This window comes from Molossus molossus, unplaced genomic scaffold (genome assembly GCF_014108415.1).
Source record: "Molossus molossus isolate mMolMol1 unplaced genomic scaffold, mMolMol1.p scaffold_m16_p_3, whole genome shotgun sequence".
In the NCBI taxonomy this organism is placed as follows: domain Eukaryota; kingdom Metazoa; phylum Chordata; class Mammalia; order Chiroptera; family Molossidae; genus Molossus; species Molossus molossus.
This window is the reverse complement of record NW_023425366.1, coordinates 37928964-37948991: the sequence shown is the minus strand read 5'-3', so window position 1 is coordinate 37948991 and position 20028 is coordinate 37928964. Positions and strand designations below refer to the sequence as shown.

The following is a 20028-nucleotide window of genomic DNA, read 5'->3' as shown; positions in this document are numbered from 1 at the left end:
CTCCCACTGGGTCCAATCCTATCCCCGCATGCTGGTGTTCATGCCCACGCCCAAGACTCATTCCATTTGGTACATGAAGCAAAATGATTCCAACTGAGCTCAAAGAAACACCGCTGATGGCAGACTCGTTCAGTGCCTCATGAGCACATTCTAGGTGACCTGATGTGCCAATGTGCTCAGAAAGGTGGCAGTGCGGGCGGGGTGGGTGAGTGTGCTGGCACAGAGCCCACAGACAGGTGCCATGGGCTCTGGAACACCTGCATCCGGAGGACGTTTCCATGCGGTCCACCTACCAGGTGTGCTCTCACCCTAGAACATGTTCCACACTGACAGATGGGGGGACACAGCACAAAGACCCCCAGGGGCCAGATCCAGATCCCACCACTCACCAAAGTGAGTCCATGACCCCACTTATGGGGGGAGACTAAAAAGAAGCACTTCCGACACCTCCCGCATCCCCGCCTATGAACCCCATGGCTTTAGCAAGAGCTGAGAAGGTGAGTGGCCCCTTGCAAGCCCGCCTTAGAGTGCAGACAGGCTTGCAGTGGGGGCCAGGTGACCTGGACAGGACCACGGGGACAGACACACCGACGACAGCTACAGGCTGCTCACTCCGCCAGGCCAGGCTCTCCCTCTGTGGGGGTCAGGCGGAGGGGTGTCCCAGTGGGAAGTGGTCTCCAGGAGTAGTGTGTGTGCATGCATGTGTATGAGCTGTGGGGGGAAGACTTTCATACGCTAAGGGCCACCCCAGATGGTCAGCTACCTCTCTTGTAAGGACAAGGATGGCTGCAGTACCTGGCCACTAACAGCTGTCGTGTTCACTCCTAGGTCCCACTGAATAGTGCACACCGCAGTCAGAGTTACTTCTAATAACACGGGCCTCCCAGAGAGCATACCTTAAACCACACAACTTCCTCTGCTCCCCACTCAGAACAGGCGGGGAGCAAATTTTGCTCATTTCTTGAGCCAAACACACAAAAAAATGGGGCGAGGGGAGGGGGACAGGGTTGGCTATGTTCGCACGGAGGGAGGGAGGAGACAGCTCTGGCCCGCCTGGAATGCCCGAGGCCTCACCAGTCACAGAGGGAAAGTAGATGCCAACCAGCATGGTGAAATAGGTCATGATGTCGGTGAGGACGTAGGGCAGCCTGTTGGTTCTGCTCTCCTCTGGCACAGGCACCGAGGGTGTGCCCGTCTTCTCCACAAACACCCCTTTGTCCGTGTACACACTCCACAGGTTATCTGTGGGGGGAAAGGATGGGTAATGGGACCGAGAACCTGCCATCGGGGCCCCTGCCATCAGGGAGGCCCAGCAGATGCACTGGGCATGCTCCAACTTCCAACTTCACACAAGGACAAGAACAGCAAAGTCGGAAAGTGACGTCTGAGGACACTGTTCACCCAATCACTGAATGCAAGATTTCGGTCCTGAAGTCAAATGTGAAGAAAAGACTTCACGTGAACCAGTGTGTCCCTGAGGGTCTGAGGGAGGGTCTCCGGTCGAGGAGTCAGTCAGCAATCCCTTCACCTAGGTTGCTCCGCCGATGGAGGACCCTTAAGGGGTAGTGATGGCCCTATCCCCCACATACAACTGAGGTGACACCCCGGGTCCACCTCCTACCTGTGCAAATGCACCCCGGGGCAGACCCCAGCCTGCAGGCCTCCTCTCCACAGACCCCTCTTCCCCTCCAAACTCCCTAGAGGGTCCCTGCTGCAGAGCCCATCCCCTCAGGGCGCTTCCCCCAACATGGATCCCCTCCCCCGCAGGGATCCTCCAACCCCGCAGGTCATCTCTATGCCTCACTCCCACCTCTCCCTGCTCCCTCACTCAGGGCACACTGACTGCACCTCTACTCTCCCTGTGTGACCTGTCAACAGGGTCCTGCTCTGCCAGAACCCAGAAGTAGGGCTTGGCCTCTAGCCAGGGGCCTGTGAGCACCAGGATCCCAGGGATGTGTGGACATGTGCAGCCCTGACCCATCTCTGCCCACTCACCTCCACCCAGTACAGCCCCCGAATTCCCCCAACACCCACTGTCATCACAGCCACAGCGGGGTATCGATCTACCAGCGGGGACAGCCTGGGACCCAGTGATCACAGCCTCAGGATGATTCCACTTCCTTTTCTATAAACGGTCGGGCCTCTGCCCTGGTGTCGTGGGGGAGCCAGCCCCCACCGGTTAATTACTTCCCTGACTAACAGAGCTGCTATGAAGTCCTAGAAAAAGGATCAACTTGGAGTCCCTGAACGCTGGCCTCCACAACACGGCTGCATCTATGGCCCTGGGGAGAAGCAGGCCAGGCAGGGGCCCCGGCAAATCAGCATCAAGGAAAGAGCGGCACAACCATGGACTGGGCAGCAGGACGGGTTCCCAGGGACTGGGCTTTGGACAACTCGGCCCCGCTGAGATCCAATGGGCACTCACCCAGGAGGACGCCGCTAGCCACGCCAGGGATGCCCTGGATCTCCGTGAGGTTGTTCTGGGCAAAGTACTCGTCGCAGGTAGCGCTGGGCATGGAGTTGTTGCAGAAGAGGCCCCAAAGCGCCGTGGTTGTCGTGCCGTTGGTGGTGGTGTGGACTTTGGCACAGATGTCAAAGCTGCGTCTCGATAACGTGCGGTTCCCCAGCAGACAGACCCTAGAGCAGGAGTGGGGGTAAGGGACACGCAGGATGTGTGAAATTACTCCCACCACTTTCCTCAGTGACCAGGTGGAGGTTTCGCAGGGGTTCCCCGGGAGCAGCTTCTGACAGCTCCGTGTAGCACGACGGGAACGTTTTGCACGCGCTGCTGGAAATCAGTGTCCCAGCGGGAGTCCAGCTCTCACGCAGTGTGGGGCTAAGGGATGGTCTGTTTTGCTACCCTGTTCTAGAGTGTGGGACACAGGAATGAACGGGACTGTTCCTGCCCAGGCAGCTCCCTCCTATGGAGACAGCAAAGTGCGGGAGCCAGGAGGGGGCTGGCTGCCAGCTGCCTCCCCGCCCACCCCAGCCCGGCCAATGGGCAACCTGACACCTGACCGCCAGCCACACCACCGGCTCACTTGCTCACTTACTCCCTGTGACCTAGAGCCACTTCCTTGTGATGTAGTGTCCACACTGAAAAGGGGGATGAGCAAAGAACCCACTTGAGGGCTACGGGAGTGGGAAGAGCTCAGTTCTGCCTGACTGTCCGCAGGGCCACCAGCCAACTTATATGCCCTTGGCCGTCACCAAAACCCCTGTCCTGTCCTTGCAGGTGGCGGGCTACAAGAGCATCCTGACTGCATCCCTGGTACAGTGAGAGGAGGTGAGACTGCCAGACACCTGGCACCACCACCCCAGCCACCATAACAGTCACAGATGAAACCTGAATTACAAATAAGCCACTATCCTTACAGACCTGACCCAAGCGGAAGGACCAAGGACAAGGGACCCCTTTGGGAAGACTGGGACTCACGGGATGTCCGGTGGGTCGAAGGCGGTCTTGATGACACCAGCGTAGATGGCAAGGATGGACAGCACCACACAGGCCAGGAACACCAGGGCCAGCTTGTTGACATACTTGACCCCCACGAAGACCACCATGGCCATGAGCACCAGTGTGCACGTCCCATACACGCGCATGTTGTGCAGCATGGCCACGGCCTCACCATCCGGCGACTTGGCGTGGATGATGGATGCACCCGGGGAGATGTAGGTCTGTGGGGACAAAGCAGGTCAAGAAGGGCAGCCTACCCATCCCTGCCTGGAAGAAACCACATGGGGAGAGGAGCAGGGCCAGACACAACTTCCTGAAGGGGCCGATCTCTGGGCGTCCACCTTCCCCGACAGCAGCCCCCCACCAGGATGCACCCACAGGGGACCCTTCGGTACATAAAACACAGGCATCAAGTGCTGAGGGGTGGGACACAACTCAGATGGCGCGTAGGACCTTCGTGGTGAAGCAGTGCTAGAACACAAGGATCCCCCCTCCCTAATTTAAAAGAAGAGCAATGTTTTCCTGCCGACAGGGATGTGATTCCAGCTGGAGACCAGCGCCAGCCTGACACAGTCCTTCCAGAACCACGCAGGGCTGGTGCCGAGTGCGGACACGCCCAGTGGGTGCTCGGTGCGTCCTGCTGGGAGGATGAACCGAGGGACCGGTGACAGCGCTAAGAGAGTGGGACCAGGTGCGGGGACCTGACAAACAAGGCTTGGGGAGCACACCACCCCATGGCCCACCATCAGGAACCCTGGTGTTTCTGACAGCCACGCCCTCGGCACTGGAGCAACGAGAAAAGTCGGGGTAGAGGGTGGGGATCCCCGAAGAGCTCAACCTCTCAAGGGTCTGGCAAACCAGGCCGGCATGTCTACCTTGACACACATTAAAAGACTGATCGTAAGTACTCCGACGTGAAGTTCTGGGGAATCCAGAATGTCTGCCAGATGATGAGGAACAATGGCTGAGAAGAAAGGCCTGACAGGAAGCGCTGCCCCTGGGGTAGGAACCCGGGCAAGGGGGAGTCAGCCCAAAACAAAGCACTTACCAGAAAAATCTCAATGGTGCCCAAAATATACATGGCCCCAGCAAAAGTTGTGCCCAGATAGAAGCAGAGGCCCACGGCCCCTCCGAACTCCGGCCCCAGGGACCTTGATATCATGTAGTACGAGCCACCAGCTGCAAAAACACCAACCAGAAACAGGGGTTAAGGACCCACCATGCATGGTGAACATGGACTTCACCCAACAGACAGCCAGCTCTGGAAGTTGTGACCAAACAGGGTTGTGGTGAAAATCAGCCATGAGCAGGGCAGAGCCCATAAATCTGCACATTTTGATGGAAGACCAACACTCCCATTCTCTTAACTTTGGCCCCAAGAGGCCTGAGAGCCCAGAGTTGTTTAAGCATCATTTCATATCAGCCTGAGTGCAGTTGACAGCCACACCCCACAGGTCCGAGAGCCAAGTCCACCCTCAAATACCAACCGGGAGACCGTGGGGTGGCTCTGGAATGCCTAAAGAACTCGGGGCGTATCCTCCTTTCGAAAAGCCAGTCTGCCCTGGAGTCAACTCTCTAAGTGAGCGTGTCGCAACCCCGCTGGCACCGAGTCTCGGGGCCTCGTGCTCTGAGGCCGGAGAATGGATGGCCTCTACACCACTGCTGCTCTTTGGGAGGCCTGGGAAGGTCTGGGGGAGGGGCAGCTAGTCAAGGCCTTAGGGTGCAAAACATGCTGGACCTCACTTATACACACACAGGCTGCACAGGCTGCAGGGGAACAAGGTGGTGTCGTTTCAGTCCCTTGAATCCAGGTAGGAAATCAATTAGAGGCATTTCTGCCTGCACCTGTGCTCATGAGAGACAACTGGATGCAGCCCCAGCCTACCTGCCTCCCCGCCTTCCCTTCTCTGCTGAGCTCACTGCCCCGGGGCACTGCCCTCCCAGCACCAGGGATGGGAGCTACGCTGCAGAATGGGGGAAAACAAATAGCCATGACTTCAGGAAACAGACCAGAGCGCCTCCTCCCCATCACCCAGGCAGCCCCTCCTGTGTTCCTACTCCTCAGTCAGAGAGCACCAGAGGCAAGGAATGCAGCCTGTAGTGCTTTAGTTATATTGGTTTAAAAAGAGGATGATAGCTCGGCCGGTGTGGCTCAGTGGTTGAGCATCGACCCATGCACCAAGAGGTTGCTGGTTCAATCCCCAGTGTGGGGCATGCAGGAGGCGGCCAATCGATGTTCTCTCTCATCGATGTTTCTATCTCTCTCTCCCTCTCACTTCTTCTCTCTCTAAAAAGAAATCAATAAAGGGAAAAAAATTTTTTGGAAAAAAAACAAGAAAAAGATGATGATGGTTTATGGGAAATTAAATTTCAGAATCAAAGGGATACATCTGGCCATAAAATGGCAGCCTCGCCCCGCTGGGTGTGGCTCAGTGGTTGAGCATTGACCCATGCACCTAGAGGCTGCCGGTTCAATCCCCAGTCAGAGCACATGCCCAGGTTGTGGGCCAGATGCCCAGTGAGGGGCATGCAGGAGGCGGCCAGTAGATGTCCACTCTCATTTATGTCTTATCTCTCTCCATCTCCCTTCCTCTCTCTCTAAAATCAATAAAAAAAATAAAAAAAAACTTTTAAAAATAAAAATAATAAAAATAAAATGCCAGCAAAGCATAAGTTTATCAAGATATTTTGGGGTGTTGATGTGAGTTTCTGCTCCAAGGAGAATCCCAACAGCAGCCTCTGAGCACTCAGGAAGGTGCTGGGGGATGAGCCATAAAATGGCCCCTACCCTAGTCTTAGCAAAGCCCCAAGGTGCCCTTGCGGGAAACACAGGAAGAGACCCCAGGAAAAAAGGGGCACTAGCCCTCAAGAGTCCCTGTGCAGCCCAGCTGATATGGCTCAGTTGGCTGAGCATCGCCCCATGCACCCTGAGGTCTCAGGTTCAACTCCCAGTCAGGGAACATGCCCAGGGGCAGGCTCGGTCCCCAGTAGGGGGTGTGCAGGAGAAGGCTGATTGATGTCTCTCTCTCATTGATGTTTCTGTCTCTATCTCTCTTTTCCTTCCTCTCTCTAAAATCAATTTTAAAAAACCTATTCAAAAAGAATCTGCATGCAGGTGAGAGCCAAGAGTTGCATGAGCATCACCACCCAAAGGTGGGGTCACTGCCAACAGAGTTTCTGGAAGGGCCTGGCTAGACTGAGCTGACCCTCTCCCACCCATCCGACCCCTCTAGACATGGAGATCTCTGTGCTCAGACACGAATGGCAGGCAGCAACCTGCAAGTGGGTAAGGACACGTCCACACTGGGCCTCTTGGCACAGGGCCCCACTTCCTGCCTCACCTGTGGCCACTTGGGTAAAGGGCTGATGTCAAGGTCATCATCGGAATGAAAGTGGAGCATGCTCTGAATCCACAGCAGGGTTCAGCTCAGTTACTACCCCCAAAGGGCAGGCTCCATTTCAGATGACCCAGCCCCCAGCACCCCCTTACCTGGGACCACGCCATTGGTGGCGATCGCACTCATCGAGATGGCGGTCAGCATCGTCTGCAGAGAGACAGGCGACCCTTTCAGGAGAGCGCTTCTGAGGGCTCCCGGCACCGAGAACACAGCAGCCGGCCTGGGCAGAGCTCCCGGGCCGCTGCCTGCTCCCCAGCTCCTACCACAAAGGGCTGACTAACCAGCAGGAGAAGCTTCAGACACTCGGGACTGCAGCCCCCACACCCATGTTCTCTTCCATTTAACTCCCCAAACTGAGTTCCTCCAGGATGCCCAGAAAACACCCGGCTCAGGACCCTGTCCAGCACTGAAAGGCCAGCTTCCACCTGGGTGCCCACCCCCCAAGGGGTATAACGTGCCCACCTGCTCAGGAAGCAGCCACCTATGGGTTGGGGAGTAACTATTTTACAACCCAAGGGCCAAAAGGAACATCCTGGAAACCAAAGGCCCTGGCGCCACGTCTGCTCTCTGGACAAGGCCCCGCCCCGTCATCCTGCTTCTTACCCTTCTGTGTGTATCGGGCACTACTCCAGACATATCCCAGCTCTTAAGTGTAAGAAACATGTGACCCAGGCAGTATGCAGCGAGGCCATTTAGGTGACCACACCACAGCTCTGGGAAGTCCAGGGCAGCAGGGAAAGTGGCCTGAGAGGGGCCCAGGGGACACCCGCTTATCTTCAGACAGCTGTCTCCAGGTGACACATGGTGACAGAACAGCTTAGTCACCCTCCAAACAATAAAGGAAGTGGGAAAAACCACAGATGGGGAGAAGGCACGGAGGAGCATCCAGAGAGTAAACCGGACATAACCAAATGGTGGAAAGAAGAAACTATGTGTCGCTAACAGACAGGGACACAGGTGCAGAGGCCAAGTGGCAGGTCTGGTGTGCTGGGGCCTGGGGCTTAACAAGTCATCGACACATGTCCCTTCCTATAAACTGGGTCCCTGAAAATGTCCACATGGGTCCAACTGGAAGGGGACCTGGTCCAAGTGCAAGACTCCCGTGAATGGTGGCAGTGCTGGTGAAAACCCTCGGTGCTTCTGCAGATTTAACTAAATGAGACTCCCTGGGGCTGACGGACAGCATGGTCATAGCCCCCAGGCCACATCCATTTCCCCATGATCACACCAGCACCAGTGAGGAAACCTCCCTGGGACAGAGTCCACGCGGTCAACCTCAGACTGAAGGGCAGCGGACCCTGGAGGGTCCACAGGTGTCCACATGGTTGGGGTCCCTGGAGTCCAGATGCCACTACCCCAAAGTAAAAACCATCACATCTGAAACAGACTCGGTCACTCACACAGGTGCAGCACATGAACACAATGAGGAAGGATTCCAGGACGCCGGCCACGCCCACAATCCACGTCAGGCGGAGGAAGAGGATCACGCCGAGGATGTTCTGCAGACAGGGCAGGTAGACTCCGATAAAGGTGCCCATGCCAGGGCTCTGAGAGAGAGAAAGACAACCGCAGCTCCAGGGAGGCCACGCCTGCACCCAGCAGGGGTCAACCTCAGCCCCTGTCCCTGGGAATCCCTCCTCTGGGAGCCCTGGCTACACCCTCAGACCCCAGGAAGAGGTCCCAGGAACAGAAGGACAAGGAAAGGAACCGGCGAGGGTGAAAAGCTTCAGCTGCCTGGACCTGGAAAAATGGTTGAGGGGGAACCACACCCCAGAGTGCACTGAGGCTGCAGGAGATTCCAGAGCAGGACCCTGGCTGCCCGGGAGCAGGGTGGCCTTCCTGGAGAAACCAAAACCACATCATCTCCAGGGAGCAGAGAGGGGAGCAGCCAGGTTGGGCTTCCCTCTTCGAGGGGAACAGCAGGAAGGAGGGCTCTGTGGAAAAAGACAGGTGCATGAGGCTTCGGCTCTGTGCCGCGGGACTGGGACTCTGGCTCCTAGCCCCTCGGGAGACCACAGTGTGAGAAGTGAGGGCCATGGAGGATGGGGCAGTCATGTTCCCTAAAACCAAAGAAGGTGCAGAAAGCAGCGATGTCTCAACCCTCATGGAGGAAGGAATCAGGGCTCATGGAGAGCTCAGAGAACCAGCCGCCTGGGCGCACAGTGAGATCCTTCCCCCCGAGTCCACAACCGCAGATTCAGACTCTCGGCAGGGGTGCCGCTGCACGTGGGGTAAGCGCTAGACCGGGCAGGGCTGCGAAGGTGCCTGACAGAAATGCCTGCTGTGATCCTGGAAAGACTATGAGATGAGCAGACCAGCCCAGAGGATAAGGTGGCGACATGGCCAGGAGCCTGCCTGCCAGCCCCAGCCACTCCGTCTGTGATCTGGGGTGACAGCCAGTGTGACCACAGTCAGGCGGCACACCTGGGATTTCAGGACATCTGGCTGCAAAGACAAGATGCTGTTTCATGGGGAAAAGGTATTGAATTACACACACACACACACACACACACACACACACACACGGGAAGCTTTCCTGTGAATGACAAGGCTGACCGAAAACAAGACCTCATACGGCAGCTCAGAGAGGAGCTACAGCCCTGGGATCCAGGGGGACATAACCTGGCTCCAGGGAGGTGGCTGGAGAGCAAAGGCCCAAAGGAGAACGGCTGAATCCCCATTAAAGAGACAGGCTCCGCAGGTGAAAATGGAGCTGTCGACAGCTAGGAACACCTGCCGCCGCGCAGGCAAGGCCACAGAGCTCCCACTGGCTTCAGGGCCCCCGGGAGAACGACCTAAGGGAGCAGCCTGGAGAGCTAGGATCGGAAAGCTGCAGGCTTGGATCCGAGTCCTGGATTTGGGGCAGCTGAGCATAACTGTGCTTTTTGTGTAAACAGCAGTGGTTATGGGTCTTAGGCATAGGAGGGGCGTATGTCAATTGTATAAAAATGAGACTGGAAACAAAGTAACAGCAACGCTGGACAAACTGCCAGCTTCTATTTTATAATCCTAGTTAATATATGAAGAGATCAATAAACCACCACAGGAGGCTGAAACAACCCTCTAGTCAGAGCAGCTGGGGCTCCAGGCCTCCTGTGGGCCCCTCCCACCCGGAGCCAGTCCTGTGCCCAGCGGCTGACATGGTCCTGAGTCACCCTGGAAGGGCACAGCAGCCTCCAGTTCTCTTATAAAAGGCAGCTTTGAAGGATGCACCCGAGCAGCTCTGAGGCCCCGGAGCCGGGAACAAACTCTCTGGGAGTGAGCTCCTACGTCCGGCTGGCCAGAGAGACAGTAAGGGGCAGCCTCCCCCTTCTTCCCAGGGGACCGACACGCATCCCTAACTGGGTTACCAGCTTCATCCCAACCGAAACTTGCCACCTGGCTACACACGGTCCTACTGAGGGTCACTGGTAGCTGTCCCTGCTGTCACTGCAACCCAGTGCTGTTCTAGGTCCCCATCGGTGGTGGGCCCACACCATGTGCCTTGTTCGGATTCACCAGGCTGACACTTAGGTTACATCTCAACAAAAACTTCAACTCGGGGTCTGGACTGCATTTCTTTTTTTTTTTTAATCCTCACCCGAGAATATTTTTCCAAATGTCTTCGGATAGAGTGGGAGGGGGAGAAAGAGAGAGAAACGTCGATGTGAGAGAGACATGCTGATTGGCTGCCTCCCACACAACCCGGACCAGGGCGAGGGATGAACCACAACCAAGGTACATGCCCTTGGCCACAATCGAACCCGTGACTCTTTAGCTCCACGGACTGAGCTACACCAGGCAGGGCATGGGCTGCATTTCTGTGTGCTGCAAGGACGTCTGTGACCTGCTGGGCTGGGCCACGTGCCTGAAAGGAATCGCAGCGGCAGGAGGCCGCCCGAGGGGGCACAAACTGAGGCTGAGGGTGGGTTCGGGAAGCTTTCAGACCCAGGTCGCCGCGGGAAAGCATGTTTCCTGGGGCGGCCGACGGCTCCCGGGAACACGGGCTCCAGCAGACAGGGCAGATGTACGCCGTGTGCGTGAACAGCGGGCTCCTGCAGGCGAGCCAGAGCATGAGCCGTGAGACCAGAGGGAGTGCCCCGGGCACTCACCCGAATCTGTGACCTCCACATGGCATCACCTAGGGTGAGTGCCCCTGTCCCCTGCCTGGTGGGGCAGGGGCGGTGGCTCCATGAACAGCTAGGGTGGCCAGAGTCCGAGGAGCCAGGAAAATCACTGCAGAGGGACCAAGAAAGGCGCATTCCAGAGGCCACTGCCCTCTGCTAGGAAGGACTGGAGGCCACATCTCATGTCCCCTGTCCCCACGACTTCCATCCTGAACACGCAGCCCTCCTGGAACAGAGGAGCCAATGCCCTCGTCAGGAAATGAGTGTTAATCCTGGATTTACAGTCAGAGGGAGGAGAAAAGGAAGACGGCCTTGGCTTGGAGCCCAAGGGGGCCGAGGTCAGACACAGGCCCAAGAGAGGCATTTGGAGGGAGAGTGAGTGAGGCCGTGTGGACACAGGGCTCCCGGCACCTCGGCCCCAGTACTGGCCCAATGGGCAGGGTGGACACAGACGCGAGGGGAAGAGATGGCAGAAAGACGGCCGCCAAGACCCCTCCCACTTGTCCCAGCTCAGAGATGTGGGGTCACGCAGTGGTCCCATCCAGCTGGCAGAACACTGCAGAAAGTGCCACCCCCCCTCGGGGAGGCCAGGGGCTCCGGCCTCACATGGCCTCTGTCCTGCTGGACAGGCATCCACCCCAATTCACAAGCCTTCAGAACACAGCGCCTTTCATGTGGTGTTTTCAGAGCCGATGGGGGCGGGGACCACCCTTTAAAACAGGGAAGAGCCAATTTCCACCTTGTCGCGAACCCTCTGCAGAAAGGTGAACAGAAGGGAAGAACTACCGCCCAGGCCTGAGGAACACCCTTCTCCGCCAGGGTCTCAGGGCAGGAGCGAGATGGCCCGTCAGGACCCCTGAGGCTGCAGCCTGCACCGGACGGGCTATTTTTACCCTGCAGCTTTGATTTGCAAGTAATACACACTTATTGCAAGAGAATTTAAAAAGTAAAGGGAAGTAAGAAGAAACTAATAATAACCCATCATTATCCCACAGAAAGACCCTCGACTTCGGCTTCGTCTGTACCCATCTGAACACCGTCCGGAGGCGTAAAAACCTCACGTGGCGGTTCTGTCCTCACACAGCCCACCAGCGCCCTCAGGGGCGTCCGTGTGGTCTCCAAGCTTGGCTCTTACAAATTTCCCCAAAGAACCTCATTCTACACGGCGGCAGCTCTGCTTACTTTCCTAGAAATGCATCCCTAAGAAATGAAATTCCCAGGAAAATGGCGAGGGCTAACTGTCCTAGCACTGGAACACAGGGAAGGAGAGGAGGCCACGAGGGGCCCCGGAGGTCTGGGGGCACAGGTGGGCAGGGACCTTGATCTCACGCCGCCGGCTGTCCTCGTCCTCCTCGTGCTCCACCACGCCCTGGCTCAGGTTGGTGTAGTTGGCCAGCTTGTTGAGAAGTGAGGACACCATGGGGTTACTGTCCATTTCTTCCTGTGTGGGACCGAGATCTGCAATAAGTCACCTGGATTCCAAACTGAAACATGCGCAAACCGACCAGGTCCACCCCCAGCAGATCTGCCATGCGGACGTTCCAGAGAGCCTATTTCCAGGGCCGTCTGGAGCCCAAGGGCCAGCCAGCCAGCCCACCACAGCAGGTCTGAAGTAAGGGGTCAGGGGCTAGAGCTCAGGCTCCAAGACATGCTGAAGTGAGGGGGACCAGGGTTCCTAAGACGGTCCAGATTCAGCTCCTCGGAGCCTCTCACGGAAAGGTGTCATCCAAGGGGGCACATGATGCCAAATCTTCGAGACAGGGGTGGCCACCAGCTCCCTCCCCACAGGGCCCAGTCAGGCGGCCCAGCCCCTCCGTCCATTTGAGACCACGACCTCTTCACTTGTCCAAATTACAGCTACTACACTGACCCCTGCTCTTCACAGGAGAGAGTATAATAACTTACCTCAAAAAGTGCCATGTTCTTTCCTTCAAAGAAACTCTCGTTCTCCATGTCGCCATTGTTAATGATGGGGCTGCTCTCTCTTGTGTGTCCCTCTCCTGCTGGGAAACAGTCCGGGTCAGTTTTAGAAGCTGACAGGAGGTGGAGGCACAGGGAACCAGGGGAATGGCAGGCTGGGGTGGATTCCAAAGACAGATGGGAACCCACAGCGGAGCCAAGCACAGTGCACTGCAGACAGAGGGGCACTGAGGGCACCGAGTTCCAGAGCCACGTGTGGCCAGTTCTCCTCTGGGAACATGGACATGCAGGTGACCTGCCAACACCACACTCTGCTTGAGACCCCAAACCAGCAAGGCCTGCGAGGTCCCAGCCCCCTGCTCTGGGGGCCAAGAAGCGAGAAGCTAGGACGGACAGTGACTGCTGCACACCGAATGCGTCCAGGCCAGGATCGGGTTATCGTCCCCCATGGCCGTGGGACAGGCCAGAGCCCGGGTGACCCTCATCCAATACACCATGACACACCATGGACCCACTCAGCAGCCACAGAACGTCCTTGGCGCACAAAGAGGGGAGTGAAGGTCCCACCTCTGCCCACCCAAACTCAGGAGGGGGAGCAGTGCTGGTGTATCGGATCCTTGTGTCCCTCCCCACACACGTTGGACTCCACATGGGGAAGTCACACCATCCTGGGCAGCCAAGCCAGGTCTGGGCATAGGTGGGGCTCCTGCAGCACCACCCCCAACAGCAGGCAGGACCTCCGACCCGGGCTGCACTTCAACCACCAAATTGAACACTGCCCCCAGACACTCAGTGAAACATGAGCTGGATGCCTGGGGACTCAGACCCTGCTACAGGACCCCCTGCAGAATGCCCCCCTCATCACCCAGACAATAGTCTGACCATGAGGGGACAGTCCATGTGCCCAGCAGGAGGTGCACCTCAGGGGCTTAAGGCCCCAGGCACTGGCCAGGAAGCCTCAGTCCAGTCTGCTGAGAGGACAGAGCGCGCACAGGCTGGCGGGAAGGCATCCTGGTGCAAGATAAACCCAGAGTCTGCTGACACGAAAATGCCCCCACACAGGGGTGGCCTCCTTGCCGTGAAGCCAAAAACCCAACTCGGCAACAAGAAGAAAAAGAGCAAGGGGCCAGGATACAGAAAACCTCATCTGTAGGGAGGGGCAAACAGGCTTAATCACGATATCAAGGAAGTCCAAGTCGTGGCCACATCGCCTGTGCCCTGCCCGCAGGCAAAGTGCCCTGGACCCCCTCACTCACTCCCAACGAAGGCCAGGACACCTCCCCTTCCCCCCGCCAAGAGCCTGGAGGAAGCAGAGCTCCCAGGCCCATGGCCAGCGAGCAAGGGCAGGACGGCAACCGCCCTTCACCTGCTTCCCTAAGGACAGCAGGCGGCTTAAGGAGAACTCAACACATGAAACCTGTCAAGCTCAGAGGAAAGAGCCCAGAGCTAAACAAGGCCCATCTGGCCTCACCCCACTGCGCACCCCGGGCAAGAGGACGGGCGGGAGGCAGACGCCTGTCCTGGGGTGCAGCTGCCGGGAAGGGAGGGGACCCACAGCAGGCTTCTGGCAGACGCCACGTCTGCGCCCCTCCCTACGACTACCCGGACACTTTCAGACCAGACATATAGCTCTTTTTATAATAAACCTGCTCAACAACCGAATGGCCATTAGTGGGATTTCAGTTTTATTTTTATTATTATTTTTTTATTATCCTCACCCGAGGACTTTTTTCCATTTTTTGTTCAGATAAAATGGGAGGGAGAGAGAGAGAGAGAGAAACATCGACGTGAAAGGGACACATCAAGTGGCTGTCACCCATACGACCCAACCAGGGCCGAGGACAAACTGCAACCGAGGTACGTGCCCTTAGCGGGAACCGAACCCGGGTCTCTCTGGACTGCAGGCCGACGCTCCAACCGCTGAGTCAAACCGGCCAGGGCAGGGCATTTGGTTTTAGTATTTTTTTTTTATTTTTTTTTTTATCCTCACCCGAGGACACTTTTTCATTCTCTGTTCAGATAGAGCAGGAGGCAGAGAGAGAGAGAGAGAGAGAAACATTGATGTGAAAGGGACACATCGAGTGGCTGCCACCCGCACGACCAACCAGGGCCGGGGACAAACTGCAACCGAGGTACATGCCCTTAGCGGGAACCGAACCCGGGTCTCTCCGGACCGCAGGCCGACGCTCTAACCGCTGAGCCAAACTGGCCAGGGCAGGGCATTTGGTTTTAAATATGGTTCACTACGTAATAAAACTGTGCGCTTATTTTAAAAGGTATGGGCTGCGTTTGCCAGGAGTGATGCCCATGGTGTGCTAGATGAAAAACAGGTGGCACAGCATCGCGCACAATAGGACTGCAGCCTGGAAGGGGCAGCTCGAGGCAAAGTGGGGCTCACTGGGGGGACTGGGATCACAGACAACAACTTCTTTGTGTGACTCTTTAAAGCTCCCTATTGGGAGGGGAGCTTAGGTAAAAAAAACTCCAAGTAAAGCCTTCTGTTCAGAAACCAAGTCTCAATCCATTACCTTCTGGGTCCCACAGACCCTATGCTTCACCCAAACTCCTGAGGACAAATATCTGAAATGTAGTTCTGGCCAGTTTGGCTCAGTGGTTGGAGCGTCGGCCCGTGGACCAGAGAGTCCCGGGATCGGTTCCCGCTAAGGGCAAGTACCTCGGTTGCAGTTTGTCCCCGGCCCTGGATGGGGTTGTGTAGGTGGCAATCAGTTGATGTGTGTCTCTCATGTGGATGTTTCTCTGTCTTCCTCCCTCTCTGTCTGAAGATGAATGCAAAAATGTCCTCGGGTGAGGATAAAAAAAAACAAAAACAAAAGTTCTATGAAATGTAACTTCACCAACCACCGGCCTGCAACTTCTAGGACTGTGAAAACTTTGGGAATACGGATTTTACTTTTCTAGTGACAATGACCGATGGCTGACACAGAGCAGTTTCTGACAGTTTCTGGAGTAAATGCAAGATGCAAAGGGCTCTGTCTAGACCAGCTTGTCTAGAGGACCCTTGGGCCAGGCCCTGATGTGGTTGCCGGCTAGTTTTGTCTGACGGCACTCCGAATCCCCATGGGTTGTGGCGGCCTTACCTACGATCCCCTGCCTGTTCAGAGCAGATCCCACCATGAGTGTCACGGCGCTGAAACATAAGACACGGCCCACAGGTGGCCATCTCGGACGCCCGGTCCTCAGGTCACCGCAGCCAGGTCACAGAGGAGCTCATGGGGCTCAGCCTGAATTCAATGTGCAAGTTTGCTCCCAGATCCTGAACCATGGGGCCTGAGTAGGTGCTCAGTGGTATCGCTCTGACAACAATCCCTAAGTGATAAGGAGTACTGACCCCTCTGGCACCCCGATACATTCAACCAGAGGCGCCAATGCCACCCCAGAAGCCACTGGCAGGGACACTCAGGGTGAGCAAGGAAGGGAGCCACCAGCCCCTCCTGAACCTCCCAATCTGTATCCTACTTACAAGTCCCCCAACACTGTGCCCACTTACAAGTCACCACACCAGTGAGGCACCACCAGCACACTTTGGGAATACGGATTTTACTTTTCTAGTGACAATGACCGATGGCTGACACAGAGCAGTTTCTAACAGTTTCTGGAGTAAATGCAAGATGCAAAGGGCTCTGTCTAGACCAGCTTGTCTAGAGGACCCTTGGGCCAGGCCCTGATGTGGTTGCCCAGCACCCAAGATGGCCTCCTGCCCTGGGAAAGAGGGAGGGAGGGGATGCACCTAGTATTAGGTTCTCCCTCTGATAAGCCAGCCTGGCCACACGACCTTGGACAAAGTCAGGCTCCTGGGTCTTGTGTTTCTTGTCACGGGGCAGAGGCGGACGATGCGGAAGGGCCTTGCTGCACAGCTCAGGCGGGCAGCTCCCAGAGCGTCCCAGGTGTCCGCAAGGTCCACTCTCAGCTCACTGCCAGCCACAACCCCATGCTGTGCTGGGAAAGCAAAGGCTGGTAGTCACGGCTGTTGGGACTTGTTTGCAAGTAAACATCATGCATCAGACCCCTCTGCCCTCTGCACAGGCAGAACCATGCACACCCAGCAACTCAGTACTTGACCTGAGGTCCCCTGAGGTCTTTCCTAGGCATCTGACACTCGCAGGGAGCAGGTGGCTTGTAGACATGCCATCAAACAGGCGCTAAACACACCCCACCTGTTCGCTGCGATCGGAACACCTAAGATAAGGCATCCCGACAGAGGACTCGAAGGTAACAAAACACGTAAAAACTGTTCCCAGAGCTCCCCGTGGGAGCAGAAAAGAACGAACACCGGAACGACTTATCCAGGTAGGTGGGCATTTAGTGACGTGGTTACACTGTAGACAAGCCTGACAAAAACCTAGTGAAGTAAACACCCTCCTCTCCCACAACAAAGACCAGGGTGAGTGGGAGTGCAGTGCATGAAGGGAGAGTGAGCCGCCAGGGCACATGGGGAGTCAGGGCACCACGGGCCACTGGCCACGAAAGAGCTGCAGACCCCAGTACCTGGGTTCCCCTTCTGCAGGCTACCAAAGTGACATATGTGATGAGCGGTGAAGTGGAGAAACATACAAAGTAAACAAAAGGAGCAGCAGGCACCCTCTGCATCTGGGTGAATCCCTCCAATCTGGAGACCGCCCCGGCGTTTAGGACCAATCATGTTTCCTCCTGTTATCTGAGCCATAAACCATGACTTCAGTCATTAGTCCTTTAAAGAGAACACATTTCCCTTCCGGGGGCACCAGACAGCATCTGAGGACACACAGCCTCCACTCCCTGCTGCCACCTGGCGCAGGGCAGCAGCCCCTCACCGCAGGAAGTGCCATGTGACCCTACTTCTCCTCAACTCTGCTGTAGTCAGGACACTCGGGTAAAAATCAAACGCTCTGACGTGAGGGACTCATCTACACCTCCATAATATGGAACACGATTAACACAGCACCTGGACAGTTCTTAGGACTCCCGACTATTTGTACCTCTGAATACCCTCAAATTTTGTTATATATATATTTTTTTTTAATATTTTTTTATTGTTTTATGTTTTAGAGAGAGAGGAAGGGGAGAGAGAGAGAAACATTGAAGTGACAGATACATTAATCAGCTGCCTCCTGCACGCCCCCTACTGGGGATCGAGCCCACAACCCAGGCACGTGCCCTGACTGGGAATCAAACCAGGACCTCTCTGTCCATGGGATGTCGCTCAATCCATTGAGCCACACCAGCCTGGGCTGTTTTATACTTTTTGAAGATCAGGTTACAATTAAAGTTTGGACAAAGAAAACTGGGTCCTAAGGACGCCCCACGGCCTGATCTTTTCCCACACTTGGAGCTCAGCGGGCAGAGCAAGCCTCAAACCCTCTCCCACCCCTGAGACACAACGCAGTCAGGCCCGTTGAAGCTCTGGCGGGCAGGAGACTTCCTCTGTCCAAGACCCACCTGAGTTTTGGGGAGGCCACTCACCTGGGCTCATGCCCCCTTCGTCACTCTGCCCGTTCATGACGACAAGGCCTGAGGATAAGCCTGAGCAGAGAAAACGCTGGGGCACAGGTTATGGAGGAGGAGGCCGTCCTCGCCAGGTCCCTCGGCATCCTCCTGGGGCCCTGGTGGTGCTCCACCAGGCACGCAGCCCCAGGCTCCAGGTGTCCTTGCTGCACGTGGTGGCCGCTGACGGCGTGGGATGAAGTGGAAGGCTGTGTGATGAGGGAGGGCCCAGGCAGGATCAGGTGTCCTGGCCAAGCTGGGCGAGGGCAGGAGCCACCCCTGCGTCCCCAGGCAAGAGCGCTCTCGGCAGAAGACCCAGCCTCGGTTAACCGCTCTAATGGAAGAGCCAGGGTCTGCCTGTCAGATGTTTAACCACAGTATGGCCCAGGGGTCATGAGATTAACCCCACATTATCCCCCAACACTCCCTCTTCCTGCCCAAAGGTAAACCCGCTTCTGACTCCCCTCCACATCTGACTGAAAATGCGCACTGGCCTCACAATTACAAGAGTAATTTTAAAATCGTTGATTTTACAATCTAGATGTAACCACATACCTGTTGCTTACTGCACAGAGAAACAATGCAGTAGGCAGAAGGTCACAACTCAACTCGAGAGCCCATAACCCCTCTCTCCAAGGCCGAAATACAAGGACTGCTATAGCCATTCGATCGCTGGGCTCAGAAAGCAGGAGGGATTCCAATTCCTTAAGGTGACATGTGGTGTTGGGGGGCAGGGGTTACGGACACGGAGCTCATCTCAGGAAGACTCCCCAAAACCATGATACTGGTTCCTCTTATCACTGAGAAAACAGACCCTGCGGCCAATCAAACCTGCAGGAGAACCCGTGAGCATGAGTTTCACTGAGCTCCTCCCACCAACCGGAGCCGGAAACACCACCAGCCGAGCTGGGGTGGCTCTGGGGTGGCTGGGTGGGCTCCCATTTCCTGGAGATGCCTCCAGGGGAAGGCTGAGCTGTGGATACATCACAAGGGAGAGAACCAAGGCACCAATGACTCTTGAACAATGAAAGAGAATTTTCCTAAAAGTAGAGTGAAATGAGGAGACTTTATGGAAAAACCATGAAAACACGCAATGGGTCCATCAAGTCATCCCTCGTGCGGCAGCAGCAGGAGGGGCGGCCGGCGCTACGTCCTGGGTGTGGTGCCCATGGCAGTGGCCCTGCAACAACTGGACAGGGGGCGGATCCTGCAGAGGCTGCCATCAGAGTCCAAACCACCAGGACACGGCCAGCGTCACACGGCCACAAGCCATTAGCGTCTGGTTCACAACGGCCTGGATTCCTGCCGCTCAGTTAGCTCCGAACTCTTGATGCGCTCAGGCCAGACATTTGACACAGCAGCTCCTTCCTATAATTAATCTTTTTATGGCCTTTAAAAATGTGTATTTAATGGTCCCACAGCAGAGGCAACAGGAGCCCAGCTCCCTGACTGTCCCAAGGCCACCAGCCCCAGCAGCATTCAGGGGTCCTGGGCCAAGGACACCAACACCAATCATCTAATTAGAAGCAGAAATGCTGAACATTCAGCACCACCAACTCCCCAGCAGAGTGGCTGCCCCAACTACGGGGTGACCTGGGCAGCAAGACAGTGACAACGGGCTACACCACGAAATGAAACAAATCATAAAGCCACTGTGCCACTCGTT

The 20028-nt window shown here is 56.2% G+C and overlaps 1 protein-coding gene across 2 annotated transcripts in view; it reads right to left on the bottom strand.

Annotated features, from left to right (window-relative positions):
• SLC12A7 (solute carrier family 12 member 7) overlaps window positions 1-20028 on the bottom strand; it is a 54375-nt gene that overhangs the window by 20859 nt on the left and 13488 nt on the right. The window contains exons 2-9 of one of the 2 annotated variants that reach the window (XM_036278916.1): window positions 12867-12964; window positions 12280-12402; window positions 8256-8402; window positions 6948-7002; window positions 4506-4636; window positions 3437-3678; window positions 2426-2637; window positions 1075-1242 (exon numbers count right to left, since the gene is read on the bottom strand). In XM_036278916.1, the coding sequence (XP_036134809.1) occupies window positions 1075-1242; window positions 2426-2637; window positions 3437-3678; window positions 4506-4636; window positions 6948-7002; window positions 8256-8402; window positions 12280-12402; window positions 12867-12964 (1176 nt within the window). The remainder of the gene's footprint in view (window positions 1-1074; window positions 1243-2425; window positions 2638-3436; window positions 3679-4505; window positions 4637-6947; window positions 7003-8255; window positions 8403-12279; window positions 12403-12866; window positions 12965-20028) is intronic. The other variant, XM_036278917.1, reaches the window with a different exon arrangement.